This window comes from Bubalus bubalis, chromosome 6 (assembly GCF_019923935.1).
Source record: "Bubalus bubalis isolate 160015118507 breed Murrah chromosome 6, NDDB_SH_1, whole genome shotgun sequence".
NCBI classification, from domain to species: domain Eukaryota; kingdom Metazoa; phylum Chordata; class Mammalia; order Artiodactyla; family Bovidae; genus Bubalus; species Bubalus bubalis.
In genome coordinates this window covers 109,410,112-109,429,915 of record NC_059162.1, presented here as the reverse complement: position 1 = coordinate 109,429,915, position 19,804 = coordinate 109,410,112, and the positions used below count along the sequence as shown (strand labels likewise).

The 19,804-nt window shown below is 38.0% G+C and overlaps 1 protein-coding gene across 5 annotated transcripts in view; it reads left to right on the top strand.

Annotated features, from left to right (window-relative positions):
• Positions 1 to 19,804, top strand: part of AGO3 (argonaute RISC catalytic component 3) — a 135,093-nt gene that overhangs the window by 96,331 nt on the left and 18,958 nt on the right. For all 5 annotated transcript variants that reach the window (XM_044945262.2, XM_044945263.2, XM_006077598.4 and 2 more), the window contains 4 exons: positions 12,555 to 12,714; positions 14,925 to 15,015; positions 17,533 to 17,727; positions 18,055 to 18,189. In XM_044945262.2, the coding sequence (XP_044801197.2) occupies positions 12,555 to 12,714; positions 14,925 to 15,015; positions 17,533 to 17,727; positions 18,055 to 18,189 (581 nt within the window). The remainder of the gene's footprint in view (positions 1 to 12,554; positions 12,715 to 14,924; positions 15,016 to 17,532; positions 17,728 to 18,054; positions 18,190 to 19,804) is intronic.

Genomic DNA, 19,804 nt, shown 5'->3' with positions numbered 1-19,804 from the left:
GGTATTGCCAGGTATGCTACTTGTGTGATACTACCTGAATTACTTAACTACACAAAGCCTGGGTTTCCTCATCTGTGAGACTGGGGTACTACAAATATTGTTAGTCGCTCAGTCGTGCCTGACTCTTTGCAACCCCATGGACTGCACCTCACCAGGCTCCTCTGTCCATGAGATTTTCCAGGTAATGATACTGGAGTGGGTTGCCATTTCCTTCTCCAGGGGATCTTCCCAACCCAGGGATCGAACCCAGGTCTCCTGCACTGCAGGCAGATTCTTTACCGAGTGAGCTACAAGGGAAAGTAGTTGTAAGGTTTAAATAAATTTACATATGTAAACAGGGCTTCCCTGGTGGCTAAAATAGAATAAAAAAATCTACCTGTAGTGCAAGAGACCCAGGTTCCATTCCCGGGTCAGGAAGACCCCCTGGAGAAGTGAATGGCTACCCACTCTAGTATTTTTGCCTGGAGAATTCCATGGACAGAAGAGCCTGGTGGGCTACAATCCATGGGGTCACAAACACTTTTATGTGAACAGGTTTATGACAGCACCTGTGATATAGTGAATGCTCAGTAAATGTTAGCTGTTATGAGTGTAAACAAGCTAAAGTTTATGAGAGTAATAAGTTAAAAATAAATCATTTAAACATGGAAAAACACAAAGAAAATATAATTTTCAAATTACTGAATGGACTATAATCATTTAAGCTTAGGATAATAGAATTGACATAAGAAAATTTACTTGACTGCATAAAAATTAAATTTTCTGTATATCACAAATGTATAACTAAAATGAAAAGGAAACCATAGAACATCAAAAATATTTGCAGCAAATTGAAACAACAAAAGGCTATAGTTTATTATTAAAGTATTCATATGGATCTGTTATTGTAGTCAAAGGAAAAAATCTTTATGTTCTCTTAGATTAATAAATGAAGAAAATAAACCAAAATTTCTCAAGAAAAAACAAGTAAATATTTGAGAATATGTTGGTTTACACCAATAAAGAAATAAAGAAAAGTACAAATTGATAAAAGGACATTTTTATGCTACTAAATTAGCAAATATATTTAAATACTGTAATAGCTAGTGATTGTGAGTATGCAGTGAATCTAGTATTTAACATATTACTGGTAACAGTACAAATTGATAATATCCTTTCATCGAAAGTATAAAAATGTGTTTTCAGGAGGAAAAAAAAAAAATGTGTTTTCAGTCACAAATTAAGTATTTCTTATTCCAAAAATATGTTCAAAGGAAAGAATTCATAATATAAAAAAACTTTGTGCACAAAATTTTCATAGTGATATCTGTGACATTAAAAAACTACTAAGAACTGGTTTTAAATAGTAAGTTTCTGGTGGTGAAATAATATGTAGTGATTAAAAATGATGGTTATAAAAGTCAAAAGATATTTTTTACGTTGTGATAAAATACAGAAAGTATTACCTTGTTTTGTGTCCCTGGATATGTTCCAGTGTCTGCTAGTTTATAGTCTATAGGAACTTGAATAGAATTTATACCCTACTGTTGTGTGAAAATTGTATAAATCTTCATTGTGTTCAATTGGATCATGGTGCTTTTCAGGTCTGCTGTATCCTTTTACTTTTCTGTATATTCATTCTGTTAAATTTTGAGAGTTTGATATTGAAACTCCAACTAAAAATCTTTTTTTTTTTTTGCTTTCTTAAATGTTTAATAGGAAGAACTTTTAGTTGACAGATTTTATATTGACATTCTCAAATCAGGAGAATATTTATTTATTTATTTTTAATATAAATTTATTTATTTTAATTGGAGGCTAATTACTTTACAATATTGTATTGGTTTTGCCATACATCAATATGAATTTTCCTACTTAGAAAATAATTGTAATATATAGTGGAACTATATGTGTAACTTTGATCTGTATTTCCCAACTCTCCTGTAAATGTGCTATCGTAGTTTCATAATTTAAAAAATAAACGAAAAAGAAAAAAATACAGAAGGTGTTAAAGAATTTGTAAATCAAGGAAAGAACAAATAACTGAAAAAGACAAAGGACACGAAGTACACATGGTCAATTATCTATGAAAAGATGCTGGGCCTCATCAGACATTAAAGAAATGTGAATTGGAATAAATTATTTTTCACCAACAATGATAGCAACTTTTGAGGAAGATGTGAGCAAGCATGCGCTCTCATGCACGGTTGCTGGAGAGAAAGCTGACATTGTCGTAGCCTCCACGCTGATCTTCTTGCCTGCATTCTCTTCAGTTCACTTTCAGTGCACTTCCTACACTGCTTCACTCAGTGGACTCAGTGAGTGCTTTTTCTAACTACTAGGTTTTACTTTTTAGAACAGTTTTAGATTTACAGAAAAATTCAGCAGATAATATAGAAAGTGCTTATATACTTCTTTCCCCTGTACACAGCTTTCCCTATTTTTAACATCTTAGAGTGGTACATTTAATGAACCAGTATTGATAAATTATTATTACATATTATCCGCAGTTTAAAGTTTAGTCTTTGTACAGGTCTGTGAGTTTTGACAAATGCATAATGTCATTATCTACTATGACAGTATCAAAGAATAATTTCACTATTCTAAAAATCTCCTGTGCTGTACTTACTCATCTCTCCCTCAATCTCCTCAATCCCCTGGCAATCACTGGTCTTTTTAAGTCTCTATAGTTTTGCCTTTTCTAAAATGTTGTATAGTTGGAATTACACGGTATGTAACCTTTTCTGAACTGGCTTCTTTCAGTTAGCAATATTTAAGATTCTATCTTGTTTTTTTGTGGCTTATAAGTCATTTCTTTTTAATGTTGAATATTACATTGTGTGAGTACTACAGTTTGTTCTACATTTACTTATTGGAGGATATCTTGATTTCTTAACAGTCTTTGGCAATTATGAATAATGCTGCTACAAACATTCACATGAGGTTTTTGTGTGGACAGAAGTTTCTAACTCAATTTAGTAAATAAGCAGGAGCACAATTGCTTTATCAAATGATAAGACTGCCAAGAACAGAAACGGTAAAGACCTAACAGAGGCAAAAGACGTGGCAAGAATACACAGAAGACCTATATAAAAAAGGTCTTATTGACCGGGATAACCACAATGTTGTGGTCACTCACCTAGAGCCAGACATCCTGGAGTGTGAAGTCAAGTGGGCCTTAGGAAGCATTACTACCAACAAAGCTAGTTGAGCTATTTAAAATCCTAAAAGATGATGCTGTTAAAGTACTGCACCCAGTATGTCAGCAAATTTGGAAAACCCAGCAGTGGCAACAGGACTGGAAAAGGTCAGTTTTCATCCCAGTCCCAAAGGAGGACAGTGTTAAAGAATGTTCACACTACCAGACAATTGTACTCACTTCCCATGCTAGTAAGGTTATGCTCAAAATCCTTCAAGCTAGACTTCAGCAGTACTCGAATCAAGAACTTCCAGATATACAAGCTGAGTTTAGAAAAGGCAGAGGAACCAGAGATCAAGTTGCCAACATTCACTGGATCATAGAGAAAGCAAGGGAATTCTGGAAAAACATCTACTTCTGCTTCATTGACTATGCCAAAGCCTTTGACTGTGTGGATCACAACGACCTGTGGAAAATTCTTAAAGAGATGGAAATACCAGACCATCTTACCTCTTGAGAAACCTGTATTCGAGTCAAGAAACAGCAATTAGAGCCTTACGTGTAACAACTGACTGACTGACTGGTTCAAAACTTGAAAAGGAGTACAACAAGGCTGTATATTGTCACCCTGTTTATTTAACTTATATACAGAGTACATCATGAAAAATGCTGGGCTGGATGAGTTACAAGCTGTAATCAAGATTGCCACGAGAAATACCAACAACCTCAGATATGCAGATGATACCCTCTAATGGCAGAAAGCAAAGAGGAACTAAATTACCTCTTGAAGAGGGTGAAAGAAGAGAGTGAAAAATCTGGCTTAAAACTCAACATTCAGAAAACTAAGATCATGGCATCCAGTCCCATCACTTCATGGCAAATAGATGGGGAAAAGTGGAAGCAGTGACAGATTTTCTCTTCTTGGGCGCCAAAATCACTGCGGATGGCACCTGCAGCCATGAAATTAGAAGACACTTGGAAGGAAAGCTATGACCAACCTAGACAGCTTATTCATAAAAGCAGAGCCATCATTGCCAATGAAGGTCCATGCAGTCAAAGCTATGGTTTTCCAGTAGTCATGTACAGATGTGAGGGTTGGACCGTAAAGAAGGCTGAGTGCTGAAGAATTGATGCTTTTGAATTGTGATGCTGGAGAAGAGTCTTTGAGAGTTCCTTGGACAGCACAGAGATCAAACCAGTTAATCCTAAAGGAAATCAACCCTGAATATTCATTGGAAGGACTGATGCTGAAGCTGCAACTCCAATACTTTGGCTACCAGATACAACAGCCAAATCATTGGGAAAGACCCTGATGTTAAGAAAGATTGAAGGCAAAAGAAGAGGGTGGCAGAAGTTGGATAGCATCACTGACTCAATAGACATGAACTTGGGCAAACTTCAGTAGATAGTGAGGGACAGGGAGGCCTGGTGTTACTGCAGCCTATAGGCTTGCAAAGGGTCAGACACGACTTAGTGATTGAACAACAATAAGACTGTCAAATTGTCTTCCAAAGTGACGTGCCATTTTATTTTCCCATCAGCAGTTAATGAGAGTGCCTATTCATTCAGCATTCAGTATCTGACAGGTTTTTGGATTTTAGCAATTCTAATAGGTATGTAGTAGTATCTTGTCATTTTACTTTGAAGTTTGTTAATAATATATACTTGAACACGTTCAGTTGTGCTCATTTCACATGCTAGCAAGGTAATGCTCAAAATCCTTCCAGCAAGGCTTCAACAGTATGTGAACTGAGAACTTCCTGATGTACAAGATGGATTTAGAAAAGGCAGAGGAACCAGAGATCAAATTGCCATCATCCGTTGGATCATAGAAAAAGCAAGGGAATTCCAGAAAAACAACTACTCCTGCTTCATTGACTACCCAAAAGCCTTTGACTATGTGGATCACAGCAAACTGTGGAAAATTCTTTAAGAGATGGGAATACCAGATCACCTTACCTGTCTCCTGAGAAACCTGTATGCAGGACAAGGAGAAACAGAACTGGACATGGAACAACGGACTGTTTCCCGATTGGGAAAGGAGTATGTCAAGGCTGTATACTGTCACCCTGCTTATTTAACTTATATGCAGAGTACATCATGTAGAATGCCGGGCTGGATGACTCACAAGATGGAATCAAGATTGCTGGGAGAAATATCAACAACCTCAGACACGACTTAGCAACTGAACAACGACAATAACACATATTATTGAGCACCAGGATTTCCTGGCAGACCATTGGTTAACATTCTGCACTTCTACTGCAGGGGGCATGAGTTCAGTCTCTGGTCAGGGAACTAAGATACTGCACATGCGTGGCATGGCCAAAATACGTGTGTGTATATATATATAGAGAGAGAGAGAGAGCACCTTTTCATGTGCTTCTTTGCCATCTGTATATCTTTGATGAAATGTCTATTCCAGTCTTCTACTCATTTTTTAATTGATATGTTTGTTCTCTTATTGTTTGGTTTTAAGAGTTCTTTGTATGTTTGGATACAAGTTCTTTATCAGATACCTACTTGGCAAATATTTTCTCCCAGGCTCTGGCTTGTCTTTTCTTAAGCATGTCTTTCATAAAGCACAAGTTTAAAATTTTAATGAAGTCCAAATTTAAATAATGTCATCAGTATATTCTTTCACATATCATTTTTGGTGCTATATTCTAAGTTTTACTTTGTATAATCTTTTAGTAGTTTTATAGTTTTCTTTTTTACATATAGATACATACATACATTTTCTTTTTTACATAAAGTTTTATAGTTTTCTTTTTTATAATCTATTTTTACTTAATTTTTATGAAAGGTATAAGGTCATATCTAGATTTTTTTTTTTTCTTTTTGCACGTGGATTCCAGTGGTTTCAGCACCATTTGTTGGAAAGATTATCTTTCTCCATTAAATCGTCTTTGCTGCTTTGTCAAAGATTGACTGTATTTGTGTGAGTCTGTTTCTGGACTCTCTTTTGTTTCATCTGTCTGTGTGTCCATTCATTTGCTAATACCTCATTGTCTTGATTAATTTAGCTTTGTGATAAGCCTTGAAGTCAGGTAGTGTCAGTTCTCTGACTGTATTCTTCTTCCCTGTTGTATTAGCTAATAAGTCTTTTGCCTCTCTGCATACACTTTAGAATCAGTTTGTCAGTAATCACAAAGTAACTTGCTGAGACTTACTGGGATTACATTGAGTCTGTTGATCAAACTGGGAAGAATTGACATCTTAGAATTGATATCTTCTATTTTTGAACAAGAAATATCTCTTTGTTCAAAGCTTCTTTGATTTCTTTTATCAGAGTTTTATAGTTTTCCTCATTTAGATTTATATTGAAGTATATATTTTTTGTTTTGTTGCTAGTATAAATGGTTATTGCACTTTAAATTTTAAATTTTAGTTTTTCATTTTTAGTACTTAGGAAAGCAGTTGATTTTTTGTATAATCACTTTGTATCCTGTAACCTTGCTAAGTCACTTACTTGTTCCAAGAAGCTTTTGTCAATTTGGGGGGTTTTCTGCATAGACAGTCATGTTCTCTGTGAACAAAGGCAGTTTTATTTTTTCCTTCCCAGTCTGTATACTTTTATATCCTTTTCCTTGCATTAGCTTGGACTTCCAGTATGATGTTGAATAGCAGTGGTGAGATGAGACATCCTTACATTGTTCCTGACTTTAGGGGGGAAACATCTAGTTTCTCAGCAATAAAAATGAAAGCTGTAAACCTTCTAGTTGTTTTTTTATGAAGTTAAGGAAGTTCCCCTCTAACCCTAGTTTGCTGAGAGTTTGTATTATGAATGGATGATGGATTTTTTTCTACATGTTTTGATATGATCATGTGATTTTTCAGTTTTTTCTCTTAATATGATCAGTCTGTTTGTTCAGTCATTCAGTCGTGTCTGACTCTTTGGGACCCCATGGACTGCAGCATGCCAGACTCCCCTATCCTTCACCATCTCCTGGAGCTTGCTCAAACTCATGTCCATTGAGTTGGTGATGCCATCCAAACATCTTGTCCTCTGTCGACTTCTTCTCCTGCCTTCAATCTTTTCCTAGCATCAGGGTCTTTTCCAGTGAGTTGGCCCTTCGAATCAGGTGGCCAAAGTATTGGAGCTTCAGCGTCATTCCTTCCAATGAATAGTCAGGGTAGATTTCCTTTAGGATTGACTGGTTGCATATAAATGGGATCAGTTACTTTAATTGATTTTCAGATATTGAACCTGGCTGACCATAGGTTTAATCTGTGTGTTTTGGGATGACTCACAAATCCTGCTATCTGCTTAGTTTTTTTCTGGTACATTCCATGTAACACTCCATGTAAAAGAGATCACAAACTGGATCTCTGCCTACTAGAGCAGACATTTCTGCTACTCTTTAGCCATAACCATGAGGACACCCCACTTTTCCATGACAGTAGGGTAATACCCCTGACACCATCCACCTACAATGTGGGAAACCTTGGTTTCATCCCTGAGTTGGAAAGATCACCTGAAGGAGGGCATGGCAACCCACTCCAGTATTCTTGCCTGGGAAACCCCATGGACAGAGGAGCCTGGCGGGCTATAGTCCATGGGGTCACAAAGAGTTGGACACGACTGAAATGACTGAGCACGCAGGTAACATGTAGTTTGTGTCTTAGTGTTTTTTTTTTTACTCTTCTCCCTTTTTTCTCCCTTTTATGGTTTTAAATGAGCATTTCTATTATTCTATTTTCTCTCTTCTATGAATTATCCTTTTTTGAAAAATGTTAGTGGTTTCCCTAAAGTTTGCAGTATATATTTACTAGTAATCTAAGTTTGCTTTCAATAATTCTGTACCACTTCACAGATAGTGTAGATACCTTATAATAGAGTATCAATATTCCCAATTTCTCCCTCCTGTCCCTTCCAGTATTGCTGTCATTCATTTCCATATAATATGTTGTTACTATTATTATTTTGAACAGCTATCTATTAGTTCAGTTAGGAATAAGAATATAAAAGATTTTATTTTTTATTTATTCCTTCTCTGACCCTTTTTTGTATGTATAGGTCTGGACTTCCAACCTATATAATTTTCCTTCTCTCTAGAAAACATACTTTTATCATTTCTTTCAAGGCAGGTCTACTGTCAATAGATTCCCTTAGTTCTTATTTGTCATATTTCCTCTTTATAAAAAAAAATTTATTTATTTATTTTCAACCATGCTGGGTCTTCGTTGCTAGGTGGGCTCTTCCCTAGTTACGGCGAGCGGGAGCTACTCTCTACTTGTGGCGTGCGGTCTTCTTACTGCAGAGGCTTCTCTTGTTGCAGGGCATGGGCTCTAGAGCACAGGCTCAGTAGTTGTGGCTCACAGGCTTGCTTGCTCTGCAGAACGTAGGATCCTTCCAGACCAGGGATCAAACCCACGTCTCCTGCACTGGCAGGCAGATTCCTTACCGCTCAGCCACCAGGAAAACCCCCTTCACTTTTAAAAAATATATATTTTCTTATGTTTACTTATAAATCAGTTTATCCACTCACATAGTTTCAACTGTTAAATTGTTCTGGAATTCTTATCTTTCAAATTCTTATCTTTCAGCACCTTCATAGCCTTCATCCTATTTGTTTTTCTCATAGAAAAACTCATCGATTTGCCACTTTAATATTTGTTTCTTGAGTGCTGATGCCTGTATTTCAGGCTCCACTGTTGCCCTCCCTCTTTAGCCAGAACCCTGGAATCTGTACATTTGTCTCATGTTGGTATAAGTGATGCCTTCTATCAATTAGTTGCTTGGTGTCAGTTTTGTTTCTGGCCCTGCCATGCAGCATGTGGGCACTTAGTTCCCCTACCAGGGATGGAACCCGTGCCCCCTGCACTGGAGTCATTGGACCACCAAGAAAGGCCCTGGTGTCAAATTTTGATTGTAGTGTTCATTCTTTCTGATATACTGTTTTCATAGGATGTTCTTGAATTAACTATTTTTTAACAAGTTTTGGTGTGTATGCATGGTAAAATATACATAACATAAAATTTACCATTTTAACCATCTTAGAGTACACGGTTCAGTGGCGTAAAGTATATCCATAGCACTGTGCAACTATCACTGCTGTTCATTTCCAGAACTTTTTCATCATCTCAGACAGAATTCTGTACCCATTAAACAATAACTCCCCATCCCCCTACCCACCAGCCCCTGGTAGCTTCTATTCTACTTTCTGTGTCTATGAATTTACCTATTCTAATAACTTGTGTAAATGGAGTTGTACAATACTTATCTCTTTGTTCTTGGCTTATTTCACTTAGGGTAATGTCCTGGAGGTTTATCTATGTTGTGGTATGTATAAGAATTTTATTCCCCTTTTTTTGTGGTAAAATATATATAAAACATAAAATTTACCATTTTAACAAGTATACAGTTCAGTGACATGGAGTACATTCATGGTGTACAGCCCTCGCCACCATCCATCTCCAGAGCTTCTCATCATCCCTAATTGAAACTCAGCACCAACTCCCCATCTCTCCTTCCCAACTCCTAGAAACCTGTATTCTACTTTGATTGTATGAATTTGACTATTCTAGTTACCGCATATAAATGGATCATAATAGTATTTGTCCTTTGTGACTGTTTATTTCATTTAGTATAATGTTCCTCAGGTTAATCTGTGCTAGAGTACGTATCAGAATTTTCTTCCTTTTTAAAGCTGAATAATATTCCCTTGCATGTATATCCACAGTTTGTTTATCTATTCATGTATCAGTGAGCTCTTGGATTACTTCCACCATAATGCTGCTTTGAACATGAGCATACAGCTCTCTGTTCCAATCCTTCCTTTCCCTTCTTTTGGATCTATTCCCAGAAGTGAAATTGTTGGATTATATGGTAATTCAGTTTTAGTTTCTTGAGCAATTGCCTTGCTGTTTTCCACGGAATCTGCACCATTTTACGTTCCTATCAGCAATGGGCAAGGTTTCCGTTTCTCCACATTCCTGCCAGTACTTGTCATTTATTTTAGCCATCCTATTGGGTATGGGGTAGTATCTCATTATGGTTTTGATTTGCATTCTTTAATGATTACTGATGTGGAATATCTTTTCCTGTGTTTGTTGACCAATTGTAGATCTTCTTTGGAGAAATGTCTATTCAAATCCTTTGCTCATTTTTATTTGGATTGCTTGGGTTTTCTTCTTGAGATATAGGAGTTGATGTGTGTGGTTTTCTGTGTGTGTGTTTTGTTTTGTTTGTTCTTGGCCGTGCTGCGCAGCTTGTGGAATCCTAGTTCCCCGACCCAACCAGGAACTGAACCCTGGTCCTTGGCAGTGAGAGCTTGGGAGTCCTAGCCACTGGGCTGCCACAGAATTCCCAGGAGTTAGTGTTTAATTGTTCCTGCAGTTAATGTCTTCATCAGTTTCTGCTTCTAATAAGCTGATCTTGACTGTGATTCATTGTATTCACCTGTTTCGGAGTGGCAGTTCTCTTTGTTACCTCATTTCTCTGATGGATTTAAGACAAAGACAAATCATTGATTTTCAGTTTTGTTCAGCTTTTTCTGTTGTTGTGAGGATGGAAGTGATGACTTCTAATCTTTTATGTGTTAGTGCTATAGCCAGTGTCCAGAGTACTATTTTTAAAGTACAGATCTGATTTTACCACCTTCCCAATCACCCCCACTTCAGTAGTTTTTCATTATGCAATTGATAAAATTGACACTTAAGATTATCTTCCAAGGGTTTGCATGTTCTAATCTATGACTTCTTACCTCTTCAGAATTCATCTTCTTGCTTTATGCTTTTTTCCTCACAGGAACTCTTTGATTACCCTCTTCCTTCTACCTATATTGCTTCTCATAACTCTCTTCCACCCTTCACCAAGTAAACACACATTCTTTTTTAGTTCAGACATCCCTTCCTTGGGGGAAGCTTTTCCTAACCTCCCTGACAAGGTCAGATTCTCTAACATTTATTGTCTTTAAGGCAATGGCAGCCCACTCCAGTACTCTTGCCTGGAAAATCCCATGGGCGGAGGAGCCCGGTAGGCTGCAGTCCATGGGGTCGCTAAGAGTCGGACGCGACTGAGTGGCTTTACTTTCACTTTTCACTTTCATGCATTGGAGAAGGAAATGGCAACCCACTCCAGTGTTCTTGCCTGGAGAATCCCAGGGATGGGGGAGCCTGGTGGGCTGCCATCTATGGGGTCGCACAGAGTCGGACACGACTGAAGCGACTTAGCAGCAGCAGCAGCAGCAGCACCTTGTTACCACTCCTTTATGTTGTTTCACAGTTGTGATGTTAAATTTAAAATTATTTAACTAATGCCTATTTCTCTGACTAGACTATAAATTCTATGAGGGCAAAAACAGTGTCTCTCTTGACTTAGCATTGTATCCCCAGAGCTTCACACAGTGCTAGCATGTATCAGATGACTCGATAAATATTTGTTAAATGAATTAATAAATCTTTTTGGAGGGTGATTTTTCAGTATCTATAAAAATGCTACCTATAGAAATTTATCCTGAAGCTATAGTTACACAACCAAACAAAAGTAAATATACAAAGATGTTATTCATAATGTTCTTTGAAATAATAGAAATCTATTTGATATATTATTGATGAAATAATAGAAACCTATATTCAGTTCAAAAATATGTCATTGTGTGAATAGTTAGATAGGAAAAGGAAACAGGATAAAGAAAGGGACAGGATAAAAGCCTTTATACTGTAATACCTCTATATTTCTAAATTAAACTTTGGAGAATAGGATTGAAAGCTATAAGTATACTGTGATTATAACTGCATTAAAATAATACAGATGAGACTATTACTGGAAGAAAGTACAATGAAATACTAATAAGGGTTTATGTATGATATTTTTCTCTGGTTTTTCAGTTGCGGTTATAGTATTTTCATGAAGACAAAAATATACTTTCTTATATATGAAGAAAACAACTGGAAACATTATCACTAAATGCTTAAGCTGATCTTCAAGGCAGTATACTTTATATTTTAGGATAATTTTTCATATTTTATAATTGTCTATTTTAGAACAGAGTTTTGAGAAATCCTGGAAACAGTTAATTTGAAAGATCCAGTTTATTTTAATTGGCTAGACATCAGTTTAAAACATTTAAGATAGAAATTATATTACTAACTGCACTCTTGAATGACCTCAAGACACTACACATTTATACAATCAAATAAGGCAGTATAGGGAATTCCCTGGCAGTCCAGTAATTAGGATCAGTTGGCTCTCATTACTAAAGGCCCAGGTTCAGTCCCTGGTTGGGGAACTAAAATTCCACAACCCACACTGCATTGCCCAAAAAAAGACAGTATACTATAAATTTTAATAACATTGTTTTAGTATTGGTATAATTTGGGGTATCCTGTAATACAGTGATATATTTCACAGGGGAAAACATACAAAGCAGCTTAATGGTCAGTAAAATTTGACCTTTTTTAACTAGAGATGTTTGTATTTGTTTCCTAGCGGAGGTGAAACGTGTCGGAGATACACTTTTGGGTATGGCTACACAATGTGTTCAAGTCAAGAATGTAATAAAAACATCCCCTCAGACTCTCTCAAACCTGTGCCTGAAGATAAATGTTAAACTTGGAGGGATCAATAATATTCTTGTACCTCATCAAAGGTAAGATAAGCTAATCACCTAATAAGATATTCGTTTTTTTTCCATTAGTTTTCATACCTTAATTTTTCTATGTTTTGCCATACTTAGGAGAAGGCAATGGCACCCCACTCCAGTACTCTTGCCTGGAAAATCCCATGGACGGAGGAGCCTGGTAGGCTGCAGTCCATGGGGTCACTAAGAGTCGGACGCGACTGAGCGACTTCACTTTCACTTTTCACTCTTATGCATTGGAGGAGGAAATGGCAACCCACTCCAGTGCTCTTGCCTGGAGAATCCCAGGGACGGCAGAGCCTGGTGGGCTGCCGTCTATGGGGTTGCGCAGAGTCGGACATGACTGAAGCGACTTAGCAGCAGCAGCCATACCTAAGACCTAAGTAAGAGACAACTTTGGTGATTCCTGCCATAGGCGATAAGTAGAAATTTTGGCAAAAAGTAAAGAGTTTTGATTGGCAAAATTTAAGAGACTGCTTTATGAAAAATCCCATTTTCATTTAGTGTGCAAAGTTCCTCAGCTCTCACTAGAAAGTTTTGAGAACTTTATTTTTCAGATGCATCCAGCTTGTAAAACTTTTTCATTGTTTGGTAGTCACCTTCTTGTTTTTTCTTTTGGCTGCGCTGGGTCTTCGTTGCTTTTAGGCGGGCTTTCTCTAGTTGCAGCGAATGGGGGCTACTCTGTTGTGGTGCTTGGGCTTCTCATTGCGGTGGCCTCTCTTCCTGCAGAGCACAGGCTCTGTGTGCACGGGCTTCAGTGGTTGCAGCACGTGGGCTCCATAGTTGCAGCTCCCAAGCTCTAGAGCAAAGGCTCAGTAGTTGTTGCACACAGGCTTAGTTCTCTGCGACGTGTGGAGTTTTCAAACCCATGTCCCCTGCATTGGCAGGTGGATTCTTATCCACTGCACCACCAGGGAAGTCCAGTAGTCATCTTCAAGCTGGTGTCTTGAGGCTACTCACCTAGAAAGTGAGGGAAGCCTTTCTTCCTCCTTTAGGGACTTAGGGTGGGGTTAGGGGAGAAGGGAAATGAAGTGAAAGTCGCCCAGTCATGTCCGACTCTTTGCGACCCCATGGACTATACAGTCCATGGAATTCTCCAGGCCAGAGTACTGGAGTGGGTAGCCGTTCCCTTCTCCAGGGGATCTTCCCAACTCAGGGATCCTCCTGCATTGCGATTGGATTCTTTACCAGCTGAGCCACCAGGGAATCCCAGGGATTAGAGGAGAAAGTGAAAGTGAAGTCGCTCAGTCATGTCCGACTCTGCGACCCCATGGACACCAGGCTCCTCTGTCCGTGGGATTTTCTAGGCAAGAGTACTGGAGTGGGTTACCATTTCCTTGTCCAGGGAACTTCCTGACCCAGGGATCAAACCCAGGTCTCCCACATTGTAGACAGACGCTTTACTGTCTGAGCCACCAGAGGGGGCATGTCAATTAAGTAAATCAGTTAAATAAGTCATATCAATTGCTGGGGCCAATTGGACAACAGATGTTACTGTTACATTGCCATCATGTCTAAGAGCTCTTAGGACCTATGAGACATGATGACCTAGAAATAGGGTGCTGGGGAAGAGGCATAATCTTATTTGGAGAATTAAACAATAGGTTTCCTTTTAATAGTTGAAGCAACTAGGTCTCTAAAATCTTAAATGTCTTGTTGACACAAAAGCTCTTTTTTTTCCTGTTTTTCCATACTGCCTCTATTTCCCATCCCTATTAAATATAAATGAGATTCATAAATGAGATGAATATAGAATTTTATCAAGCCCAAGAACTAAGAGAAATAGTCATTTGACTTTCAAGAATACAATTTTAAAATAAAATGAACCACTAGCTACTTTATGACTATTAAATATATGTTACTCAAATTTTACACTTTTGTTCGGGGAGTAGTAGAGTCCCTTAATCCTTTCCAGTGTGGTTTAATGAGTCTTTATCTCCTTTCAAGATTACACTGGCTTAAAATGTAAGTAGATTAAAGAAAGGTTGATATAAATTGATGGGTTAATATGAGGAAATTTTATCATTTTATGCCTGTTATGAAGAATGCTAGCCGCAACTGCCCTTTACAACCATCAGCACAGCTGCTTAAGGCAGAAGCTGTCTGAAAAGGATCTTCTCTGTGCTATACCAACAACTTGCAGTTGGGCTGCCCTAGTGTGAGACAGATAAAAGCATAATGAAAAAATTTATCTAACTCTTGTTAAAAATGTGTTTAAGACCTTCTGTGTTCCAGCAACCAGTGATCTTTTTGGGAGCAGATGTCACTCATCCGCCAGCTGGTGATGGGAAGAAACCTTCTATTGCTGCTGTGAGTATCAAGCAGGTTTATCTTATCTCAAGTTTACATGAAGATCAACATTTTGGTTTTAACTTTCTGAATTTTAATGACATTTTCTTTGAAATAAACTTTTGTAAATATATATGAAGTTTTAAAAATACATTTGTGAAGTTTTACAGATTATGTATATTTATGTAGATCTATCCAGAGCCAACTTTCAAATGTTCTTTGGATTTTTTAAAAAGAATGATTATTCTCTAGTTCGGAGGCTACAGGTTCCATATATATCTATTAGATCAAGTTTACTAATTGTATTCCTCAACTCTTCTGTGTCCTACACAGAAATTTGTCTGTTTGGCCTCTCCATAATTGCATATTTTCAGTTACTTTTTATAATTCAAAGAGTTTATGTATTTCAGTCATGTCATTGTTACAGAAAGATGTATCACATACAAGTTTGGTGCATTGCTTCTTTTTCAGTATAAAATATCTTCACCTTTGTCCAGTTTAATACTTTGCACTTGAAATCTTTAATACTGCTTCTCTTAACATCTGCCTCTTCTATCTCTTGCCTACCTTTATTTATTTCTTAATTTTCATTTTTGGCTGTTGTGGGTCTTCGTTGTTGCAAAGGCTTTTCTCTAGTTGCAGTGAGTGGGGCTACTCTCTAACTGCAATGCATGGGCTGCAAACACAACAATATTAAGACACAGAAAGTAAAAATTAAGATAGCTACTCTCAGAACCAATACTAACTTCTCCAGTGACCAGATACAAAGCATAAATACAACACAATAAGACTGAGTATAGAGTCAGGACTTTTTATCTAGGGCGTTGCAGTAAAAGAGGAAAAATTCTTTTAAAAATTTAGGAAGTGTAACAGATCATGGCATTTGGTCCCATCACTTCATGGGAAATAGATGGGGAAACAGTGGAAACAGTGTCAGACTTTATTTTTCTGGGCTCCAAAATCACTGCAGATGGTGATTGCAGCCATGAAATTAAAAGACACTTACTCCTTGGAAGGAAAGTTATGACCAACCTAGATAGCATGTTCAAAAGCAAAGACATTACTTTGCCAACAAAGGTCCGTCTAGTCAAGGCTATGGTTTTTCCTGTGGTCATGTATGGATGTGAGAGTTGGACTATGACAAAGGCTGAATGCTGAAGAATTGATGCTTTTGAACTGTGGTGTTGGAGAAGACTTTTGAGAGTCCCTTGGACTACAGGGAGATCCAACCAGTCCATTCTGAAGGAGATCAGCCCTGGGATTTCTTTGGAAGGAATGATGCTAAAGCTGAAACTCCAGTACTTTGGCCACCTCATGCGAAGAGTTGACTCATTGGAAAAGACTCTGATGCTGGGAGGGATTGGGGGCAGGAGGAGAAGGGGACGACAGAGGATGAGATGGCTGGATGGCATCACTGACTTGATGGACGTGAGTTTGAGTGAACTCCGGGAGTTAGTGATGGACAGGGAGGCCTGGCGTGCTGCAATTCATGGGGTCTCAAAGAATCAGACACAACTGAGCAACTGAACTGAACTGAACTGAACAGTTCTTAAAGTGAAAGAAAGTGAAAGTCGCTTGGTCATATCTGACTCTTTGCAGCCCCATGGACTAAACAGTCCATGGAATTCTCCAGGCCAGAATACTGGAGTGGGTAGCCGTTCCCTTCTCCAGGGGATCTTCCCAACCCAGGGATCGAACCCAGGTCTCCCACATTGCCGGTGGATTCTTTACCAGCTGAGCCACCAGGGAAGCCCGAGAATGCTAGAATGGCTAGCCTACCCTTCTTCAGGGGATCTTCCCGACCGAGAATCGAACCAGGGTCTCCTGCATTGCAGGCAGATTCTTTATCAACTGAGCTATCAGGGAAGCCCCCAAAAGAGGATGCCAAAATCTTTAGTGGTTTGCTAAACTGTAAGAGAAATCAGGTGTTTGAATGGTGGTGATTTAGTTGTTAAATCATGTTTGACTCTTGGAGACCCCATGGACTATGGCCTGCCAGGCTTCTCTGTCCATGAAATTTTGTAGGCAAGAATACTGGAGTGGATTGCCATTTCCTTCTCCAGGGGATCGTCCCCATCCAGGGATCAGACCTGGGTCTCTTGCATTGTAGGAGGGTTCTTTACCAACTGAGCTATCAGGGAAGCGCAGGTGTTTGAATGGATCCTCTTTTTTACTTTTCTTCTTCCTCTTGTTCTCTTTATATACATCTTTTTCTCTATCTTTACCAGTATTTAGGTTTACCAGCAACATCTGTAAACTAGAATCAAATTGTTAAATGTAAAGTGCAGCCTACTTAGAGGAAAATAGTTTTCGACCCTAGACTGGGTCTTTTATTCTGTTCTTCACTTATTCTGTTTGTCACTGGAATCGTCTGTTTTCATTACTTTCAAAATAAACAATGATTGTTAAGGTTATAGTAAAATACACATTTAAATGAAATCTAGGTACTTTTTTCCCAATTTTTTATGGTAAAATTGATACTGATACACTTTTGATTACCTTAATTTCTATTTTTTTTCTTTACTTCTTCCAACCTAGGTTGTAGGTAGTATGGATGCCCACCCAAGCAGATACTGTGCTACTGTAAGAGTTCAGAGACCCCGACAGGAGATCATCCAGGACCTCGCCTCCATGGTCCGAGAACTTCTCATTCAGTTTTATAAGTCAACTCGGTTCAAGCCTACTCGTATCATCTTCTATCGGGATGGTGTTTCAGAGGGGCAGTTCAGGCAGGTTGGTTGCCCGGGATTCTCCCATACTATGGTTATATCAGGTACTGTATTTATAATGTGGTGTCTAGTTCTGAAGTTAGAAGCCTTAATTAAGTTGAGAGCTCCTACAGTCAAATTTTGACCCTTCCTTAGATTTTTCCTTTTAAAGTGTTTATTGTGGATGTGTAAACCTTGATCGCTAAGACCATGCTCTGGTATTAGTCAGGATAAAATAAGAGAAGTATAGTTAGCTATAAATTAATGAGTTAAACTGAGTCTAAATCAGTATCTTACTTTGAAGTATGTATAGAACGGATTCTATCAAATCTTCCCATTTAATCTTCTCTAGGTATTATATTATGAACTCCTAGCAATTCGAGAAGCCTGCATCAGTTTGGAGAAAGACTATCAACCTGGAATAACCTACATTGTAGTTCAGAAGAGACACCACACTCGACTGTTTTGTGCTGATAGAACTGAAAGGGTAATCTTGCATCTGTTGTAACACTTATTGTCCCAAGCAAAGGTTATATCATATGGTTCATAGAGCACTTAACAAAGGCTCTCTGCCAACAGCAGGATTTCTAACATATGGTAGTAGGTTACAACAAAACAGCTTGATTATGAGTATAGAGGCATCAAAACAAGATAATTTTTTTAACCTCCTAGAATTTCTGGGAGCACTCCAAATGTTCAGAATCCCATTATACTTTTTTGTTGTTGTGAAGAAATTTAGAGTTTTTAAATTATTCTTTTCATTCATATTTTCCTTCAGTGTTCAGAAGAAAAAAGTTACATCCTAGTTTCAAAATCTCTTATAAAAATTAATTTTACAAATGAGGGACATTCTAGAGTGATTAGTGAAAATTCATGCAAGCTAACTCATTTCCAGTGTTTTGCCTCCATCTTGCGAACCTTAGAGCAGAGAAATCTGAGGATTGCAAGGGTTAGTGTCCTCTTGGGAAGGGGGATCATTAGAAAAGACTGAGAAAGAGAGGAGTGTGTCTTGTCTTTGGTATATATTTTGATACCTGGTCTTTGATTGCACTTGTTGTATAACTTCAGGCAAATAACTTAAAATCTCTGTGCCTGTTTTTTTTTTCCTAAACAAGGTTTGGATAGCATTAATATTTGCATTATTTTGGGTTTTTGAAAGAATTTTTTTTAATTAAAACATGTTAATATACTTAGAATGGTGCTTAGCACATGCTGAGCACTCGGTGGAAGTTAACTAGTTGTAGGATGGTGGTAACGGTTGTTGTGATAGAGAAAGAGGGCATGATGACAGGCACTGTTCTGGGTCTTCTTTATAAGTTTAACTCATTTAGTCCTCACAAACAACACTATGAGGAACTTTATTATTATTATCCCCAATTTTCACAGGAGGAAAGTGTGCCACATGGAGGTTAAATAACCTCCCAAGGTTACAAAGCTAGTACTGGGCAGAGCTGGGACTCAAATTAGGCAAGCTTATTAGGCAGTCTGGCTCCAGGGTGCTTTTAATACTGTCCTTTACCACACCTCTCATAGCAGTAATGGTAGTTTTATTCTGGCCTCCGTGTTGTTAAAGTCCTTTGCCCCAAATTACTAGCTACATTTCTATACCTAGGAAACCAAAGCTTTCTTCAGAAGTTGGATTAGGAAAATCTAAGTTAGATTTAATGATTTCTTGCAACTGGTGTTTAATTGTGCCTTTCCTTCATTTATTTGCTTCTCTTTCACCTTTGCTCTCAATACCTCCTAATCATAATAGATGAGAGATCATTATAAATGAGGAAATAGGCACAGCAAGGAAAGCACTGTGTCCTAGATCTCATGACTAGAAACTCGGTGGTGCTGTGATATGATCCCAGGCATTCTGCTGCCCCTGTAAACAGAGTGAAACTGTTTATATGTGTTAATAAGGAGATCTGGGTGTTAAGAATAGGCGTAATTTAGTAAGACTGTGAACTATTTTCTTTGTTTTGTGACTTGGGGAAGGCTAGCTGGCTGCCCTGCAAGGCTGTAACTGAAGCCCGCACCTGGTGGTGGGCCCTCACATGGCAGAAAGAATATCTGAGTCAGTAGAAGATAGTTTCTGATTTGTTAGCCTTGTAAAC